This window comes from Anopheles coluzzii, chromosome 3 (genome assembly GCF_943734685.1).
Source record: "Anopheles coluzzii chromosome 3, AcolN3, whole genome shotgun sequence".
Taxonomy (NCBI): domain Eukaryota; kingdom Metazoa; phylum Arthropoda; class Insecta; order Diptera; family Culicidae; genus Anopheles; species Anopheles coluzzii.
The window spans coordinates 88,688,887-88,706,092 of record NC_064671.1 but is presented as its reverse complement, the minus strand read 5'-3'; the positions used below and the strand labels follow the sequence as shown (position 1 = coordinate 88,706,092).

General features: G+C 43.7%; 5 protein-coding genes across 5 annotated transcripts in view; all 5 read left to right on the top strand.

The window, feature by feature from the left end:
- LOC120955150 (1-acylglycerol-3-phosphate O-acyltransferase Pnpla3-like) overlaps positions 1-17,206 on the top strand; it is a 209,451-nt gene that overhangs the window by 49,533 nt on the left and 142,712 nt on the right. The window lies entirely within an intron of this gene.
- Positions 1-17,206, top strand: part of LOC120956844 (mRNA (2'-O-methyladenosine-N(6)-)-methyltransferase) — a 218,602-nt gene that overhangs the window by 109,765 nt on the left and 91,631 nt on the right. The window lies entirely within an intron of this gene.
- Positions 2,275-10,376, top strand: LOC120956301 (serine protease 53-like). The gene is made up of 6 exons (XM_040377683.2): positions 2,275-2,401; positions 2,498-2,913; positions 3,002-3,289; positions 6,177-6,692; positions 6,782-7,007; positions 9,567-10,376. The coding sequence occupies exons 1-6, from the start codon at positions 2,290-2,292 to the stop codon at positions 10,286-10,288; spliced, it is 2,280 nt and encodes a 759-aa protein (XP_040233617.2). The 5' UTR covers positions 2,275-2,289; the 3' UTR covers positions 10,289-10,376.
- LOC120958380 (chymotrypsin-2-like) lies at positions 6,130-7,167 on the top strand. The gene is made up of 2 exons (XM_040381138.2): positions 6,130-6,692; positions 6,782-7,167. Exons 1-2 carry the CDS (start codon positions 6,204-6,206, stop codon positions 7,079-7,081), a joined length of 789 nt encoding a protein of 262 aa, XP_040237072.1. The 5' UTR covers positions 6,130-6,203; the 3' UTR covers positions 7,082-7,167.
- LOC120958381 (chymotrypsin-2-like) lies at positions 10,594-11,676 on the top strand. Its single transcript, XM_040381139.2, has 4 exons — positions 10,594-10,708; positions 10,771-11,171; positions 11,240-11,389; positions 11,456-11,676. The coding sequence occupies exons 1-4, from the start codon at positions 10,645-10,647 to the stop codon at positions 11,591-11,593; spliced, it is 753 nt and encodes a 250-aa protein (XP_040237073.1). The 5' UTR covers positions 10,594-10,644; the 3' UTR covers positions 11,594-11,676.

Genomic DNA, 17,206 nt, shown 5'->3' with positions numbered 1-17,206 from the left:
TCTTTATCAATAATTTTCCTTAAATATTATAATTTTAAGAACTTATTTTGAATATATTGTTGGTAGGATGTAGTTTAGGTTTTTTACGTGTTGCATGCAGACTGCATATTTATTCGAATATCAAGTTTAATGGTCTTCTTGTTCGATTCTTATATGTTGTTTTTTAAATTTAATTTGACACTTTTTTTAGTTTTTTTATAGTGATTATTTCTTCATTTAGTAGAAACTGTACTACAATCAAGTTCAATGATCTCCTACTTCCGTACATACATTGTTGTACTAATAAAATTTAGCTTTAGCTTTAGTCTATCGAGTTTCAATTATAGTTAAAAACATCGTAAATAAATAAATAAATTCAGCAGTCTTCAGTTTAAAGTTCTTCTTTAGTATACCCTCTTGTAGCTATAGCGAATAAGAGGAAAACAACTGTTTAAAGCTATATATATAGATTTGTTTTCAACAGGACGCTTTGTTGAAAAGCGCTCGTGTAAAGAACGTATGTTTACATTTAGAGAATATTTTAACTAATATCTGCTGTACATTATACGGTTTGAAAACTCACAAAATAACTTAAATATGTGTAGCTGCACTATATTGAACGAAGGAATTGTTATTTTGCATTTATATTCTCGATTTTCAACCATTTATGGGCATCAATGAATTATTCTATAAAAAAAGGAAAGAACAAAACATTGTCGAAAATCACATACATCATAAAGTTATTTAGCATTTTGTTGATCTTTTTGCAAAATTTCATGATAATACACCCTATCTGTTTCAAGATATTAGGATTAAAAGTCAATTATTCCAGGCTATCATATATGATAGCCATGGCACCCCAGGAAACATAACTGGCTATCATATATGATTGCCATGGTTCTGAATGTAACGAAAGGAATTAGTTTCCGCAAATAAATGCAATTATTAAGCTTGAAAGTAATCTCGTATTTCTCAAAATATCATCACATTTGCAGATCAAGCATAATCAATATTAGAATCCTCGTGGATTTTCCCAATACAACACGTCAAACGAGACCGTTATGAAATGTTACATGGGAATGTACGTAAATAAAAACAAAGATTGATTGGTGGACAGTTATCTCAAACGATTTACGACTACATGGGAATGTACGTAAATAAAAACAAATATTGCTTGGTGGACAGCTATCTCAAACGATTTACGACTACAAGCTAAAAATAAGCCTTACACTACCGAAACCAACTGAAGTATGGAAGAACAATTGGAAATCCAACTTTCGTACAATAAAAATCACAATCATGCAGCTCCGTTCGTATTGATAATACACCAAACAGTAGTATATCGCTAATCGGGTTGTGCAGCTACTTGTAGCTGTTTGCTTTATCGCTTCCCGATTATGACACAGGGAAATCCAATTTCAGTCATCCAACTGTATCGTTACGTACGGTAGCTTTACACCCCGATAAACCGTTTTTGCGCCAGAGTTTGGGGGTTAATAATCCTTGTATTGTTTGCAAAATTTTGCGTTCCAGGTTGAATATTTTGGAGTGCACTCTGTACCGCAGCGGGCATTAATGGCGCTGTTTTTCTTGATTAGCAGTATGAATAACTCGTGGCCAGACGTTGAAGGTTGGCCAACGCTCTTGCGACGACTGTGTCGTTGTCGGGTTGGTAAAACTTACTGAGATTGATTTGATGACGATCGCAGCTGGCCTTAGTTTGAACAGCTAACAAGCGGTTTGGCAGAGGCCGTGACGTTGCGCGTAATTGAGCCACGGTTCATTGACAAGGTCTAGCCACGAGCCACGAGCGATGTAACCGACATGTACACCTCCTGGTCTGGTTATTCCCGTAATTGATATCTATAAATGGGTTATTATCTGGAGTGTGATATCGTTTGTCTCAGGATGGCGTTTGTCGGTTTGACGGTGGGCTAGAATTGATTACTGGCGGATGTGGGTGGAAAAATTGGAGCAAGAAAAAAAAAAGAAATGGAGCTACAACGAACAGTACAAACAGAACACAAGTGTAAACATTTTCTTTACTTTTTACCAACTGATCGTTATATTTGAACGCTTAATTATTGCAAAATGAGACTTCCCTTACGATTGCCCTTATCGCCATTTTATCCTTATCACGCTGGGCCTGATAATTTGAAGCACAATAAATCAAATCCAAACACACACTTTCCAAAATCCTCGGACGTTTCACTATCGCGTAGATTATCAGGCAGCGTGACGCGGCTCGCGTCGATCAGGGGTTTTTTTTTTGTTGTTGGGTGTCGTAACCATCGGGTGCCGCCATATAAAATGACCACGCTCGGCTATCGGGAAGACCATCCGTCGTCTAACCGTCTCTGCAAAATGTTCCGTCTTAGCGTTCTGCTGACCATCTGTCTGGCCGCAACGGCCCTCGGCAACGGTACGTAGTAGTGTTCTATGTGTTTGAAGTAGGAAAAGATCGCCTCCTACGAAGTGTATGGATGTCCTCATCAACGTTCCTCTTCTCCCCAAACAGTACTGTCGCCCGAGTACTACGAATGGGCCGGCCGTATCGTTGGTGGCCAGAACGCTGGAACGAACCAGTTCCCGTACCAGGTGTCGCTGCGCTCCTCCGGCAACTCGCACTTCTGCGGTGGCTCGATCATTAACAACCGCTACGTGCTGTCGGCTGCTCACTGCACGATTGGCCGTACCACCGCCAACACCATCTCGGTGGTCGGTGCTATCTTCCTGAACGGTGGCGGCATTGCGCACAGCACTGCCCGCATCGTCAACCATCCGAGCTACAACGCCAACACGCTGGCCAACGATGTGTCGCTGGTGCAGACCGCCACCTTCATCACGTACACTGCCGCCGTGCAGCCGATCGCCCTCGGAACGAACTTCGTCACCGGTGGTGGAGCCGTCGCTTCCGGCTGGGGTCAGCTTGGAGTAAGTTCGACAGTTCTTGGGCTTGGATGGCTCGCTGGTGAAGATCTGTAATGGTAACTTACTTTTTGTTCTTTTGAATGACCAACAGGCCAACATCGGTATCCCGAACCATCTCCAGTTCCTGAACACCCAGATCATCACGCTGGCTGACTGCCGCAACCGTCACACCGCAGCCAACGCTGGCCGCGTCTTCGACTCGACCGTCTGTACGCTGAGCCCGTCCGGCCAGGGCATGTGCATGGGTGACTCCGGCGGCCCGCTGGTGCAGGGCGGTGCCCTCCACGGTATTGTCTCGTGGGGTATCCCGTGCGGTCTCGGCATGCCCGACGTGTTCGCTCGCGTCTCGTCCTTCGTCGGCTGGATCAATGCCAACGCTGTCTAAGCGATCGTCGCTTGGTAGAAGCCAAAAAACCCGTGTGATTGTGATGATATGAATTTGGCACTGATTGGATAGGATAATTAAAAGAGTTTTTACTTTTGAAAATGCAACGTGTATGGTGACAATTTGGCATAGAGAAAGAACCATTCATCATTGTGCGATTTGTTTGCTGCAGGATTATTTGTGAGTGAAATCGATCCAGCACATATCCTTCATTTCTTCCTCGCCACTGTCTCTCTATCAACTATCGATTTATCGGAAAAAGGATATATTTTAACAGGCATACTACTGATAAAGGTATCTACGCATCTTCGACAGTAAGTATTCTACTGTGTGCTGTACCAATGGAGCTGGCATTACACTTCATCTCTTCCATTTACAAAATCTTTAACGATGTCCCAACAAACGACAAAATATTTAAAGTTCCAAGACATTAACAGCAACAACTGGGAGGTAAACGGTCTTCTGATCGAATGGACTAGCAGAGTGTGCCTCACGTTGGATAGCAAGATGCTGTCCCACGGATAGATTGTCAAACTCTCTTAATGAGCTTAAACCCACTGATATCGGGTAGGTCCAGACTTTCCTTTCAAAACAAGTGAGCTGTCTTCAAGCAAATCATCCAACCAGCAGTACTTTACGGTTGTCCGGTTTAGGGAACATGTGCGAGGGTACATCGCCAAACAATAAAGGTGATGCTAATAGAAAAATGTAGGCTTTCTAGATACAGGGCAGTACGTGAAATCATCCCAACATAACTTTAGGTTTAGGGTGAATTAGGTTAAAAAATAATTTAAGATAGGTATAATAATTTAAGATTAAGATTTATTTTGATAATTCATGGGTAAATAGCTGTCCACTGGGGATGATATAAACACCGTCAAAAATAGGTAAAAAAACGGTACCTAGCAGAACTTTTCAAGCTATATTATTACAGTTTTAAAAGTCGAATATATTTTTGAAGATATACATTTTAAATTACGGTGTAATAAGGAATTTATTTGTTATCTAGTCTGTTTTGTGTTCTTAGTTATTAATTGATAGTGTTTCTATTGCTACTTTCTTTTTTTCTTTTTTCGATTTTATATCCTTATTTAATTTACGAGAAATAATATGATTTTGAACATAATCAGCTATACAGGACATACGGAACGTTTTGAACATAACACAACAAAATATTAACCGATGAAGTGAACCTTCTTTTAGTGTAACTGTTAGCTTCACGCCTAAATGGCGATAAAGAAACGTTGTTTAGCGCTGTAGCGCCATCTTGATTCTGGTAGCAACGTTGCTTAGGTTTGTACGATTCCAAAAGAACTGTGATGTTGTGTTGGTCAACGCATTTAAGCTTCGGTAAAATTATTACCGTATTTTTATTGTTAAAAATTATTCATCACAGCTGAATGTGCATTTAAGTCGCAAATTTTTGCCTCTTTGTCATCAATATTTGTAGCAAAGTTTTTCTACTACCAATGCTCAACATTGTTTTAAATGTTGTGTGGAGTTTGTTAGACTGTATATTCTTAAATTATGTATATTATTTAAAAATAGGGTAAAATTATAACCTTCTCGACCCAACACACTTTTTGATAGATAAATTATACCAGCCTCGAGCTTTCAACCGCTGCCACTGGATGGCGTATGCGTTCACAAAAATTATACTAGCGAGTATGGACAATGTCTCCCGGCCTTTATGCATTTATAATGAGTTTTTATAATGATGAATAGATTCAATGTTGGTTGTCAATAATTCGTACGTTAGAGGCAAATACTGATGCACATTGTCATCATTTGTGCCTTACAGACCAAAACTTAACGCATACACTGTAAACGTAATGCTTATGTTTTATTTCTGATATTTCCTATTAAAAATATATATTGTCCGAAAATAATAAAACAGGTGATATCATACAAACATGTATTAATTTTAATACTGTTAATTAAAAACACCCGCTGCTCGCGATTGATAACGATATAAACGACGGGTCAACAACGTGTTCAAATTATATGTATCACAGCACTCATCAATTGATAACAATTCCATTCGGCTGTTGAATTAGTTGACCATTTTCGATACTGCATGATATCGATGAACACATTACAAAATGGTAGCATTTTGTTTACTCTGTCGGAGCTAAAGTGTGCCAGTAATCAATACATACATAATTGTAAGTACTTATCTATTACGCGCAGTCACCATCCACGAGGAGGCAGATTGAATACGATTCTGCCAATTGTAAACTTTCTCTAAAAATAACTCCCAGACATGATGTGAATGTTTGCGGCTCGGTGATTGATTATCTAATCGTCTGTGCCGAGTGTTGGTGTTTTTCTTTGATGTCGAATGAGCTTGCTGTATTGATAATCCTTTTTTTGGCTCGTTTTTTTTGCAACACTTTTGCAATCGTTCGCATGATAAGCTTAATTGAAAGCCAAAAGATTAGACACGGTTGCTAATTGCATTGATTAATCCGTAATGAACACCTGCATCCACGACGCTCGTGGCGTGTTGTGGCGAGGAGCTGTCGACTATCTTGCTCGTAAATGCGCTTTAGAGGGTTAAAATGTAACGATGTAGGAATGTCGGCAAGGGTGAGACGAGAATTTTCGAGCGTAACATTCGCGATGCATTGGGAATGGGTGATAAAGTTTGGTTTACATTCATCAGTTTGCGAGGAGGAGCGATAAAACGAGCTGAGTAGAAGACGTTATCGAGCTGATCTGTCTAATTCCAAATGGCTGGCTATTGGTGCGGCCACCGTTGCCCACCATTAGTATCTGCGATAAGCCGTCGACCATCCACTTCCTTTGGCTTTTTTGGTATAAAAATCCTCGACCACATGTCACTGAAGAACAATTGCTAGTTCGATCGTCGGTTTGTTAGTATCGTGGGAACGTGTGCGTCCGCAAAATGTATCGCAAAGCAGCTGTTGCACTAATCGCCTGCTTCCTGGCAGTGGCCGTCAGTGGTGAGTCGGCCACTTCGGATCCGCTCTACCAGCAGTGGAAGGGTCGGATCGTCGGTGGCACTTACGCACGTGATGGAGACTTCCCGTATCAGGCCTCGTTCCGCACGCTGGACGGTATGCATATATGTGGCGGTGCCGTGCTGAACCAGCAGTGGGTCATTACGGCCGCTTCGTGCCTGTTTGGCCGTTCGACTGCGGACACGCGCGTCGTGGTGGGAGCCTACCGGCTGAGCCAGGGTGGCTTCAATCTCGGCCTGCGACGCATCGTCATCCATCCCAACTTTGCATCGGCCACGCTGGCCAACGACGTTGCGGTGGCTCGTGTGGCACAGCAGATGGTGCTGAGTGATGCCGTGCAGGGTGTGCAGCTTGGCTCGTACAACATTAACGTGGCCTACGGAGCCCTTGTGTCCGGCTGGGGTCGTACCGAGGTAAGTAAAGCACAACGGCTACAACAGAGAGCTCGCAATACGGTGTGACGCTAACCACAAATCTTCACTTTTGTGTTTGTGCTTCACAGTTCTCCAACCCCCAGTTCCCGGACAACTTGCAGTACATTGCGGTAAACGTGATCTCGCAGCTGGAATGCCGCGCACGGTTCGCTGCACCGTACGATGCACGGATCTACGATTCGACCATGTGCAGCAGCAGCCCGGTCGGCCAGGGCACGTGCCTCGGAGATGCGGGCAGTCCACTGATCCACGGTGCCGAACTGCACGGCATCGTTTCGTGGGGCATTCCGTGCGGTGAGGGCTATCCGGACGTTTACGCACGCATCTCGTCGCACCGTGGCTGGATCCTTGCGCACACTCTCATTTAAGGCGCAGGCGTAATATTAGAACTTAAGCAAGAAGGAGGAAATGAGTGTACTTAATGTAATATAAAATAAAAAATTAAACATAAATAGTTTTGTTTGCTTTTTGGGAGCGTTTGTTGAAACTCAAACAGTCACAGTTCATGCATAACATGACACTTCATGTTTCCTTCCTTCTAGCCTGATTTAACGTCGAAATGGAACGTCGAATGCACTATCAAACTATAAAATGTTGATTCATGTTTGTTACCTATTTATGAGCAAATTTAAGGCAATGAAGTTAGTGAAGTCGCAACAACATGTATGGTTTCAGTTGCGCCTAATGTTAGGCACTGCATGGCATGTTTGTATTACAGCTAAGTGATGGTAGGGAAAGACGGGGTGAAATAGATACCTGTCTAAAAATGACTTGATTTGAAGACGAAATTGAAAGGCATTATTTTCAGCGTAGCGGTAGCTTGAATGCTTTTAATTTACATCCATACAATACAACCGCTTTGGTTATGGAAAACGCAATGCCGGCCTAGTTTTGAAATACAGGTCCTGTTTTAAGCCAAAATAAAAATGGCAGAAGTTTCAGAGAGCATGGTTTTGGGGGCAGTTCTAAGTTAGCAATGGTGTCATGATCTGTTCCAGGGCCTGTAGTGTAGGTTTAAACCCAACTCTAAAGGCCGGGGGATATTGTCCGTACTCGCTAGTGTAATTTCCATTTTCACTTGCGCATCTGGCGGCGGCTCACCGAAGCATTTTGCCAAACAATTTGGAGCCGCTTCAGAAAGTATGTTATTTTTCCATGTTTTGTACTTAATTCGGATGAAAAACGTTTCGTAAAAGGTAGATGCACATGTCCTGCGTGTATTGCATGCAATTTCACGACAAAAAACGATGGAAAAACTACTTAATTTTGAGATCCGGCATGACCATTCCCTCGATGACCAGCTTCCGCCAGCCGCCGGCAGATGCGCTAGTGAAAATCCAAATTACACTAGCGAGTACGGACAGTGTCCCTCAGCCTTAAGAGCTGGAATCAGATTCAGTACCAGTACGGGCTATGTAAAAGCTCCAGGAACCAATTTGTCTTGATGTCTTGATTGTCTTTAAAAACCATTTGCGCGCATCCTGAAGTTATTAGATATTCCAACAATTATTTTGCTAACCCTGTTACTGGGGCAATTTAAGTTGTACTCAAAACTGCGCAACTTGATATGAAGAACGAGAACAAGTTGAAATTATAAAACACGTAAAAACAACAAAAAAGCCATGGATCAATTCAACCTTCTGATAAACTTGAAAAAAAAATGATTTATTTGGTAGCATTGACGATGATTCCCCGATTCTAACAACGACAATAAAGACTACTAAATATATAGTATTCACAACTTTATCATAAGTTAATCACAAAGCATTGAAACACAGTTGTAAAAACCAATGCAAGCACATACTCCAAGCTAGTTTTCAACCTAATCTCAAGATAGTTGAAACATTATTTCCACATGGATGCAACATAGTTTCAACATAACTTCAACATAATAACAATTTTATCAGTCGGAATTCCAAAACATGAGAACAGTTCTTGCATTCAGTACAGTTCTTGCATCAATTCATCAATGCGCCAATGATTCCAAAACCGAACTACAAAATCAGTTTTAATCACAAACTATTAACAAAAAAAACAATCAACGAATCAATTAATCCAAAGTTGATAATGGTTAAATAGTTGATATCTGTAGCATTATGACAGCAAGGTGGAAGAACCTTAGTCGGTTCCATTTTAGCCATTAAAGTTTAGTTTCCAGCTACGTTTCAAAAGTCATAGCGCGGCTGCTCTTTGGAGTTCTTTCAGCTTCTCAGTGTTAAGATTCGCTCTGAAGAAGATCATTTGTACAACAAATTAATGTATATTTGGCAGCTAATACTGTCATTTTTTTGTCTCGTGATAATTCAATCATAGAATGGCACGTGTGCATTGCCCGACCGAGTAGCGAGAATGCATTTTGCGAACCAAACTGGATACGATCCAGTAGCGATCGTCACTGATAATAGTATCAATCATAATCGAGTGTCAGTCTCGTGACAGGATTGACTGGGCGCGCTTGTTATGACGCGCTGTGGAGTCAGCTCTTATCTGCCCGTGCCTTACGCGCCTCCATGTAAACTGTCAATCCCTCTTTTGTTGCGGTTGAAAGTTTTTTGCGATCACATTCTTTTCATATCGACATAGATGTTGGAATGCTTTGCAGCTCATGCCATTTGCTATAAATTGAACGACCGTCGCCGGGTATGTCTCAAAGTACAGCGTCCAATCAGCAGCCTTAGGGGAACGGCTGAGCTCACAAGTGAAAGGATAAAGCAGTGACAATGAACCGTTGGGTCGCGTTTGTAGTACTGTGCGTTGCCAGTGTGGCTTGTGGAGAAGGTAAAGCTGGGTGAAACCAACAGCGTGAAACATTCAATAGAGATTCAATGGGAATTGTGCTTTTTCCTCCGACAGACGCAGCGCTTCGTACAGCGGACTGGGAAGGACGTATTGTCAACGGTTTGAACGCGGTTTCGGGCCAGTTCCCGTACCAGGTGTCGCTGACATCGGCGACGTACCAGCACTTCTGCGGCGGTGCCATCATCGGCAACCACTGGATCCTGACGGCGGCCCACTGTCTCACCGGCCGCAAGCCGGCGGAAGTGATCGCCGTGGTCGGTGCGCTGACGAGTGCGCGCGGTGGCTACAACTACGACGTGGAGCAGTTCATACTGCACCCGAACTTCAACGAGTGGACGCAGCAGAACGATATCGCGCTCGTGCGCACCAAGTGGTCGATCAGCTTCAATACGGCGGTGTTCCCGGTGAAGATGGCCCGCACGTACACGCCGGCCAATCGGGCTGTGCTCGCATCCGGGTGGGGTTTGACCACGCTGAGCGTACCGAAACCGGCCGACCGGCTGCAGTACGTGGCGCTGCGTACGATCAGCAACGAGGATTGCTCGGAGCGGTTCCGCAAGCTGCAGAATCGTGCCATCACGCCGAGCATTCTTTGCACGTTCAGCCGCAACGAGCAGGGCACTTGCATGGGCGATTCGGGCGGCCCGCTGGTTGAGGATGGCGAGCTCGTTGGCATCGTGTCGTGGGGCATTCCCTGTGCCGTCGGCTATCCGGATGTGTATGTGCGTGTTTCATCGTTCCGCGCCTGGATCGGCGCAGTCACGGGAGTGTACTGAGCGAGCGACAGGACCGGCGAAGGCAAGCGCGATTAAAGCATGACGACAAATAAATCCACGAATCGTTTCGTTTCTTTGGTTACTAAAATAGGTGTGTACGAGGTCCGCTTATCTCCCGCCGAAATGTACTCCGAATATCACGCGATTAAACTGGTTCACGCATACTTATGCAGAGCTCATTTGCTTCGAAATCGTCATCGACGGGGACTCGATATCTACTAAGGCAATGATGATGGTGCTTAAGCTAATCAGGCGATAGCGGTTGGGGGTGTATCGCTGATACCAGCCCATAAAATGTGCCTCCCAGGGGCAGCACCCTTTCAGTGGCCCTTTAGTGCTCTTTCCCTGCTGCAAGAATGACTCGCGTACAACAGGTGGTGTTGGTGCTGAGCGCCCTGCTTGTGGTTGCTTCCGCGATCGGTAAGTTCAAACAAACGTTCCAAGACACTGTGTGAAACTGGGGCTTCTGATTTTCCCTGCAGCTGGACCGAACGGGCGCATCGTTGGTGGCATTGATGCGGTGGCCGGAGATGCACCATGGATGGTTTCGCTGCGGAACTCGATCAACCAGCATCTGTGCGGTGGCACGCTGCTAAGCAACCGGTTCGTCCTGTCGTCGGCCAACTGCTTGTCGGGGCGGCTGGCAACGGCCACCATGGCGGTGGCAGGATCCCGCTTCCTCAACACGGCCGCCATTCCGTACTATGGCATTCAGATCATAACGCACCCGAACTTTAACGTCAACACGCTCGAGCATGATGTCGCCCTGTTCCAGACGGCACTGCAGTTCATTTTGACCCAATCGGTCCAACCGCTGCCACTGTCGGCTGATGTGATTGGCGTGGGCGTTCGTGCCCGTGTCTTTGGCTGGGGAGCTTCGCAGGTATGTTTAGTTTGGTGTATGTAATTCTTTGCTGCTTGCAATTGATTCGAGTACGGGTTTTTTCTCAGGCCAACGGAGGAAACACCAACGCGCTGCAATTTTTGAACGTAAACACACTGAACAATGACGACTGTGCCAACTTCCTCGGTGCGGAAGGATGGCGCATTGGACCGTCCTCGCTGTGTACGCTGACCCGCGAAGGACAGGGCATCTGTGGGGTAAGGAGGAGTGTGTGTGGTACATGAAGTGACCGTATGTACTAAATGAATGTTTTTTTCTGTTAGGGCGATGAGGGCGGCGCACTTGTGCTGGACAACTATGCCATCGGAGTTGCCTCGTGGGGTATTCCGTGCGCTACCGGCCGCCCAGATGTGTTTGTCCGTATCTCGGCCGTGCGTAGCTGGATTCTGAACTTTATCTAAGATGTGATAAGGTTTGGCGTTGGCGATCGGTAGCAGCGATGTTTCACATTATAGGTTAATAAAGCAAAGCATTTCAAACCTGACTAGTTGTTTGTTATCACTCTAAGGGGAGGGTCGCTACTGTAGAGACATTGAGGTAGTGGCTGATTGGGTATGGCTGATAAGGCACAGATTGTCTTGATAGCGTATTGGGGGTACTTTTTATTTGTTGTGAACAGTGACGTATGTTGACGATATGGATTGAAGATTTGAATTGAAGCAACAAGGTACAACAGGCTACCAATTTATTCTAAGGTAGTTCTAGTGTTGGTCCATTCATTAATAAGAGACTTAAAATAAATGGCTATGAGGGGTTTGAAGGTCTAACCAGCTGCGCTTAAGTTGTTCAGCAGAGAAATAACGCACAATTGATTAAATATATTCGTACTGTTGGAAACTGTTATAAGGTTCCAACGGACTGTCAGCCAAGGCGATGTTTTGTGCGCGCGAAAAGAGATAAAAAGGCAAGGAAATCACATAAACGAGGACAATAACAAGAAAATATCCAAAAGTGAATAAGCAATAGCAAGAATAAAAGTAAACTAATTTTTTGGTGCACCTGTGGTGCCAACCTAAGAAATTCATTTTATTCAATTTTTCCGAGTTAGAACGGCAGTTTCTAACACGTACATTTAAACCTTATGGCTAGTCGTTTAGTTTATTTCACATAATCAGCCCAGTCATTCATCATGAATGCAAAAAAGGTCATTTGTATCATTCCATAGTTATCTTTCGAGGTATGAGGTAGAAGTATGCAAATTGTCGACCATTCTATTTGAATCAACAAATGAATACCTTGCAACATATGTAACGGCTTTTTGAACTATTATAAAACTTTTTTTCTATTCTGTTTCAAAATTTTGCGTTTTGTTTTTAATTAAATTACGAATATTAATATTCTTCATTCAGCAGCACGTCCACTAGACAACTTTAAAATGTTATGTTTTATTTATTTATTTACCATTTAACGGACCGCGCGATCCTCTTGAAGCATGACGATGACGATCACAGATAACGTTGAACACACGCCACATTCCGATAAACTGATCAGAGGAGCCAAAGCGAGTGCGGTGTTCCTCTACGTCGAATAGCGATCTAGTTCGTAGCGATTTCAGCGGGATATACATGTTGAGGCTCGAAAGTCACTGGACGTTGCAATCTCGTTGGTTCTACGATTCGAGGTCTAATACCGCACAGTGACCGTCTTGATGCAGACCGGGTCAGTGATGTCGCGCGCTATTTATTTTAGTGCGCCGATCAATTATTTTCTCTCAGCAGGACGTGGAGGCTCAACTTTACGTCAAGGAGCACTCCATGATCCCTGACACAGCTTTACCGCTCAATGGTAGATCTATTTGACGGGTAATCGTATACTAAAAGGCACCACTTTATCGCAAATGTAATGATAACTCACTTCTCGACGCACAATTCCAAGAGCACCAGGACTGGAAAGCGCTTAGAGTGGCTTGAAGGTAAACCAGTTTCTGCTTGCAGCTACCTTTTCTCGGGTATTCTTGGTAAACTTAATGCTATGAAATCATTTCATTTAACATTGTTGTACACAAAAGACTGATTGTACGAAGCGAAAAGGAGATTATAAGAAAGGCTATCATATGTTTCATTTAAGTAGAATAGTTCCAACGGACTGATTAGGTACTTAGGATGATACCTGTTGATATTCTGACGATAGGAAACTAGTGTGATGCAAGCACCAAGTATTATATTTTTTTAAATTACAAACCATTACTAGCAATGGTACAACTCATGTTACTTGCAGTGAATGCTCCTATTATATTGTCAAAATAAAATGCATCTCAAACAGGTGCCCCCTCGCCTGCGTAAACAGAGGTAAAGTGCTAAAGTAAATGCTAACTCCCTTGTGCCATGCTGCTCCAAACCCAAAGGATCAATAGCGATTAATTTCAAAGTCAAAATTGAATTACCTCCGCTCCTTACGGAGCTTGCATTTCACCGTAGCATTTCTATATTCATTGATACCCGAAAACCGGGCATCGGCAACAAATCGGATAAAACAGTGATCCTGCTCGTGCCGTCAGGTATCACTGACCTCCCCGGGCAGTAAATCATTTACACAAGGGCAGGAAAAGTCGACCGAATTATACAGTGCACCGTTGCATGCAGTAAAGCGAAGATGCATAAAAGTATCGATGCACTTCTCCGGCATCGATAGAGGGAACGAGGGGCTGCCAGCGCTAGCAGGAATTAGATAATCCAATTTCGGTGACATTTAGACGCTGTTCACCGCCCGACCGGTCGTTGTGGAACGGTCGTTGTCGTATCCAAAACGGTGATGAGGTGGAAATTAAAGGGCAAAGAGGGAAGGGAGAAATCGAAACCAGAATCCAATTTCATCGGTAAGTAGCGCCAGCATTAGACGGCGATGGTCGATGATGTTCGGCCCCGGAGAGCGAAATTGGGTTCCCACTCTGATGGACGGAACGATACGAATAGGGCCGGCATGACGATGACGGCGTCCAATTGGCGATTGCCACCGATTGCCATTACGGTCACCCCGTTGCTCCGGTTTGCTTTCTCCTCGCTCCCGCGCGCAATCCTGGTGAGTGAATTGAAGCGATACAAATTACAAAACAAAACGATCTCTTCTGCACACAGCTCAATCGAACGCTGGGGGGAACAGGAAGCTGGTCCCATGGGAGGGTTCGGTTGGCTGAACGGGAACGTCCCACACCGTGTCGTTCGCCGTCGTCGGTTAATGATGAGAGTGCGCCAATCTCGCTGTACTGGAAAAGGTGCTTTTTTCGGGTTTTGTTGCTGTTTTGTTTTTACGTCTGTCTGTCTGTGTCCGTGTCCTTATTGGCGTGCATGGTGAAATTTCCCACGCACTGTACTGTATGTGTTCGTATGTGTTGGGTTTCGTGGGACGTGGGTCCAAAATTAATCGCCTCGACCACTTCAAGTTCAAATTGGTACGGGTCACGGTGTGTGTTCCCCGTGCGTCGTTGAAATAAGCGGAATTTTTACGAGCCGGTAACGAGTTTTTAAGTACATTCGAAGCCGCCTGTCTGTGTGTGCACGCATGAAGGAAATGTGAAGGTGAAAATGAAGATATCGTACTCGCCGCGTCCCATCTCGTACGAGCCTTTTGGAGAGAAAGTGTGTAACGCGTCAATAAAAAGATCTGTGAGAAATTTGTTCGCCCAAATTGCTCCGATTTGTATCCACCGGTGGTGGATTAATTTTTGACGAAATGGATCAGAAGGCGAGTTGGGAAGGAACGCTCTTTTTTCGTAGAATAAGGCCCACGCTTGCTTTAAAAATAGCAGTGTTGCAGTGTGCGTGGAAAGTTTGGCCGCTGATGGTAGAAGTTTTACGGCAAAATTGGTTCTTTTTTTAAGGGGGAGAAAGGAGGGGGAGGAGGTGGCGAAAGTAATTCGAGCAGTTTTGTGTGCAGACTGCTCCTGGATGGATGGATGCGATGCATTATGATGCGTACGTCATGGTCTGGCGTAAGGGAAGGCTTTTTAGTACGCTCGGTTCGGATCTGGTTGAGGATGTGTCTCGAGAAAGAGAGGGAGAAAGTCAATTGTAAAAATGGTGAAAGTTTTCCTACTTTTCTTTGTTTTCCTTTTCCTTCCTCGGACAAGACAACGCCGTACCCGCCGTAGGGACGAGTGCGCGATCTCACTTGGTTAGTACTTCACAGTTGCTTAATCAGTTTTCAGTTTCCAGCGTGACTTACTACTACTACTACTACTACTACTACTCCCCTGTTCCAAAGATGCAAAGTTGAGTGCTGCACCTCGATGCTACTACTGGGCTGTGGTGGTGGTGGTGGTGGTGGTGGTGGTGGTTGTGGAGGTAGAAAACAACTTTTGCAATATGAGAATATTCCTGGCCGTGTCGTACGTTTCTGCTCTCCTCCGTTAGTGGTTTGCTTGTTGCTTGCGGAAACCGTGAAAAAACCTTAGCATCGAGATTGATTTTGTATGCGCGTAGGCAAGCGTGCTGCATAAAACATGGACGTACAAATTGGCCCTCTCGTGTTGGTAAATATTGCTCGAGTTTGTTTGCGCTCGAAAGGATTTTTTTTTGACAGCAATGAGGTTCGATTGAAGAAAGAGAAAAAGAGTAAAATTTGCTGGATTTCCTTTGTAGCAATAAGTATTACGCACACACAAGAAAACATTCAAATAAAACTTTCAATTCAACTGTTGGCGCTGTGGAAGAAAACATCTGTTCGTTCGGTTTAAAATCTTTCTAGCGATAGCAGCGCCATTCTGCATACAGGTGGCAGGAATTGATTATTTTAGAGTATTCTCATGAGTTACTATCTGAGTTGAGAGAGAAAGAGAGTAATTCACTGGGAGCATAAATGGGTTTTAAGGTGCAGAAGCTACCAGCTGGTAGCCTCAAAAGACTGATAAACTGCAGGGTTTGACATCTAATAGTTTCAAACATTCTTATCAGCTGGTGGCACGAAAAATAAGTTCAACAAGGAAATCATTTATCTTTAGAACCTTTATTAGCACTAAAAGAAATGGTTATCGTAATGGTTATTGAATTGGAGTTGCGTTTGTGCAAAAATAAAACTTAATTTCAAAAGCATAGATATTTTACATGAATTTCAATTAAACGGATCTAAACTCATAGGTTTGTTCGTTAGACATGATAGTAGCTACATTGCTGTAGAGTTGTATTGTTGTATTGTTGTATTGTTTATTGTATTAAGTGATTGGCCAAACAAGCGGCCTTATCACTGAATTAAAACTAAAACTTAAATAACTAACGCAGTGTACAATGACAAAACGGATCAACAAAATCTAGTAGGTAGGTGCCAGTCAAATGAAATGTAACGCTGATTAAATTTACGGGCCATCGCAGTCATTGGGTCGTTCTCGCTGTATGCACGTCTTGTAAGGTCAGTTCTTATTAGTCTGTAGTTACGGAACACTCTAGGAGGGACATTTATGTTGACTCTAGCCAGTAGTTCTGGCGAATCTATCTCACCGACAATAAGTTTGGACAAAAACGTACATTGGGCATTATCACGTCTCCTAGCAAGTGTGTCCAGACCAAACAACAAACAACGAGTATGATACGATGGACGAGGGGTTACATTACGCCACGGAGTGAAGTGTAGGACAATACGAGTAACTCTCTTTTGGACAGCTTCTATTCTATTGGACCAAACACTAGAGAACGGACACCAAACTGTAGAACTAAACTCGAGGATGGAACGAACATAGGACTTATACAGAGTTAACAGGCAGTGTGGGTCATTGAGTTCTCTCGAATGGCGACGAATAAATCCTAGCATTTTGTTAGCTTTGTCTAAAATATCACAGTAATGTTGTCGGAAATCTAGTTTGCGATCCAGGGTGACTCCTAAATCCCTGACCGTATTGCACCGCGGTAGTTGTGTCCCTGATATGCTATAGATATACCTTATCGGACTAGCTATTCTAAAGAAAGACATTGACGTACACTTATCAACAGAAATTAGCAGGTCGTTGTTGATACACCAGTCAGAGAAAACATCAATCGATCTTTGCAGAGAAAGAGAGTCGGAAGTGTTCCGTACGATACGAAACA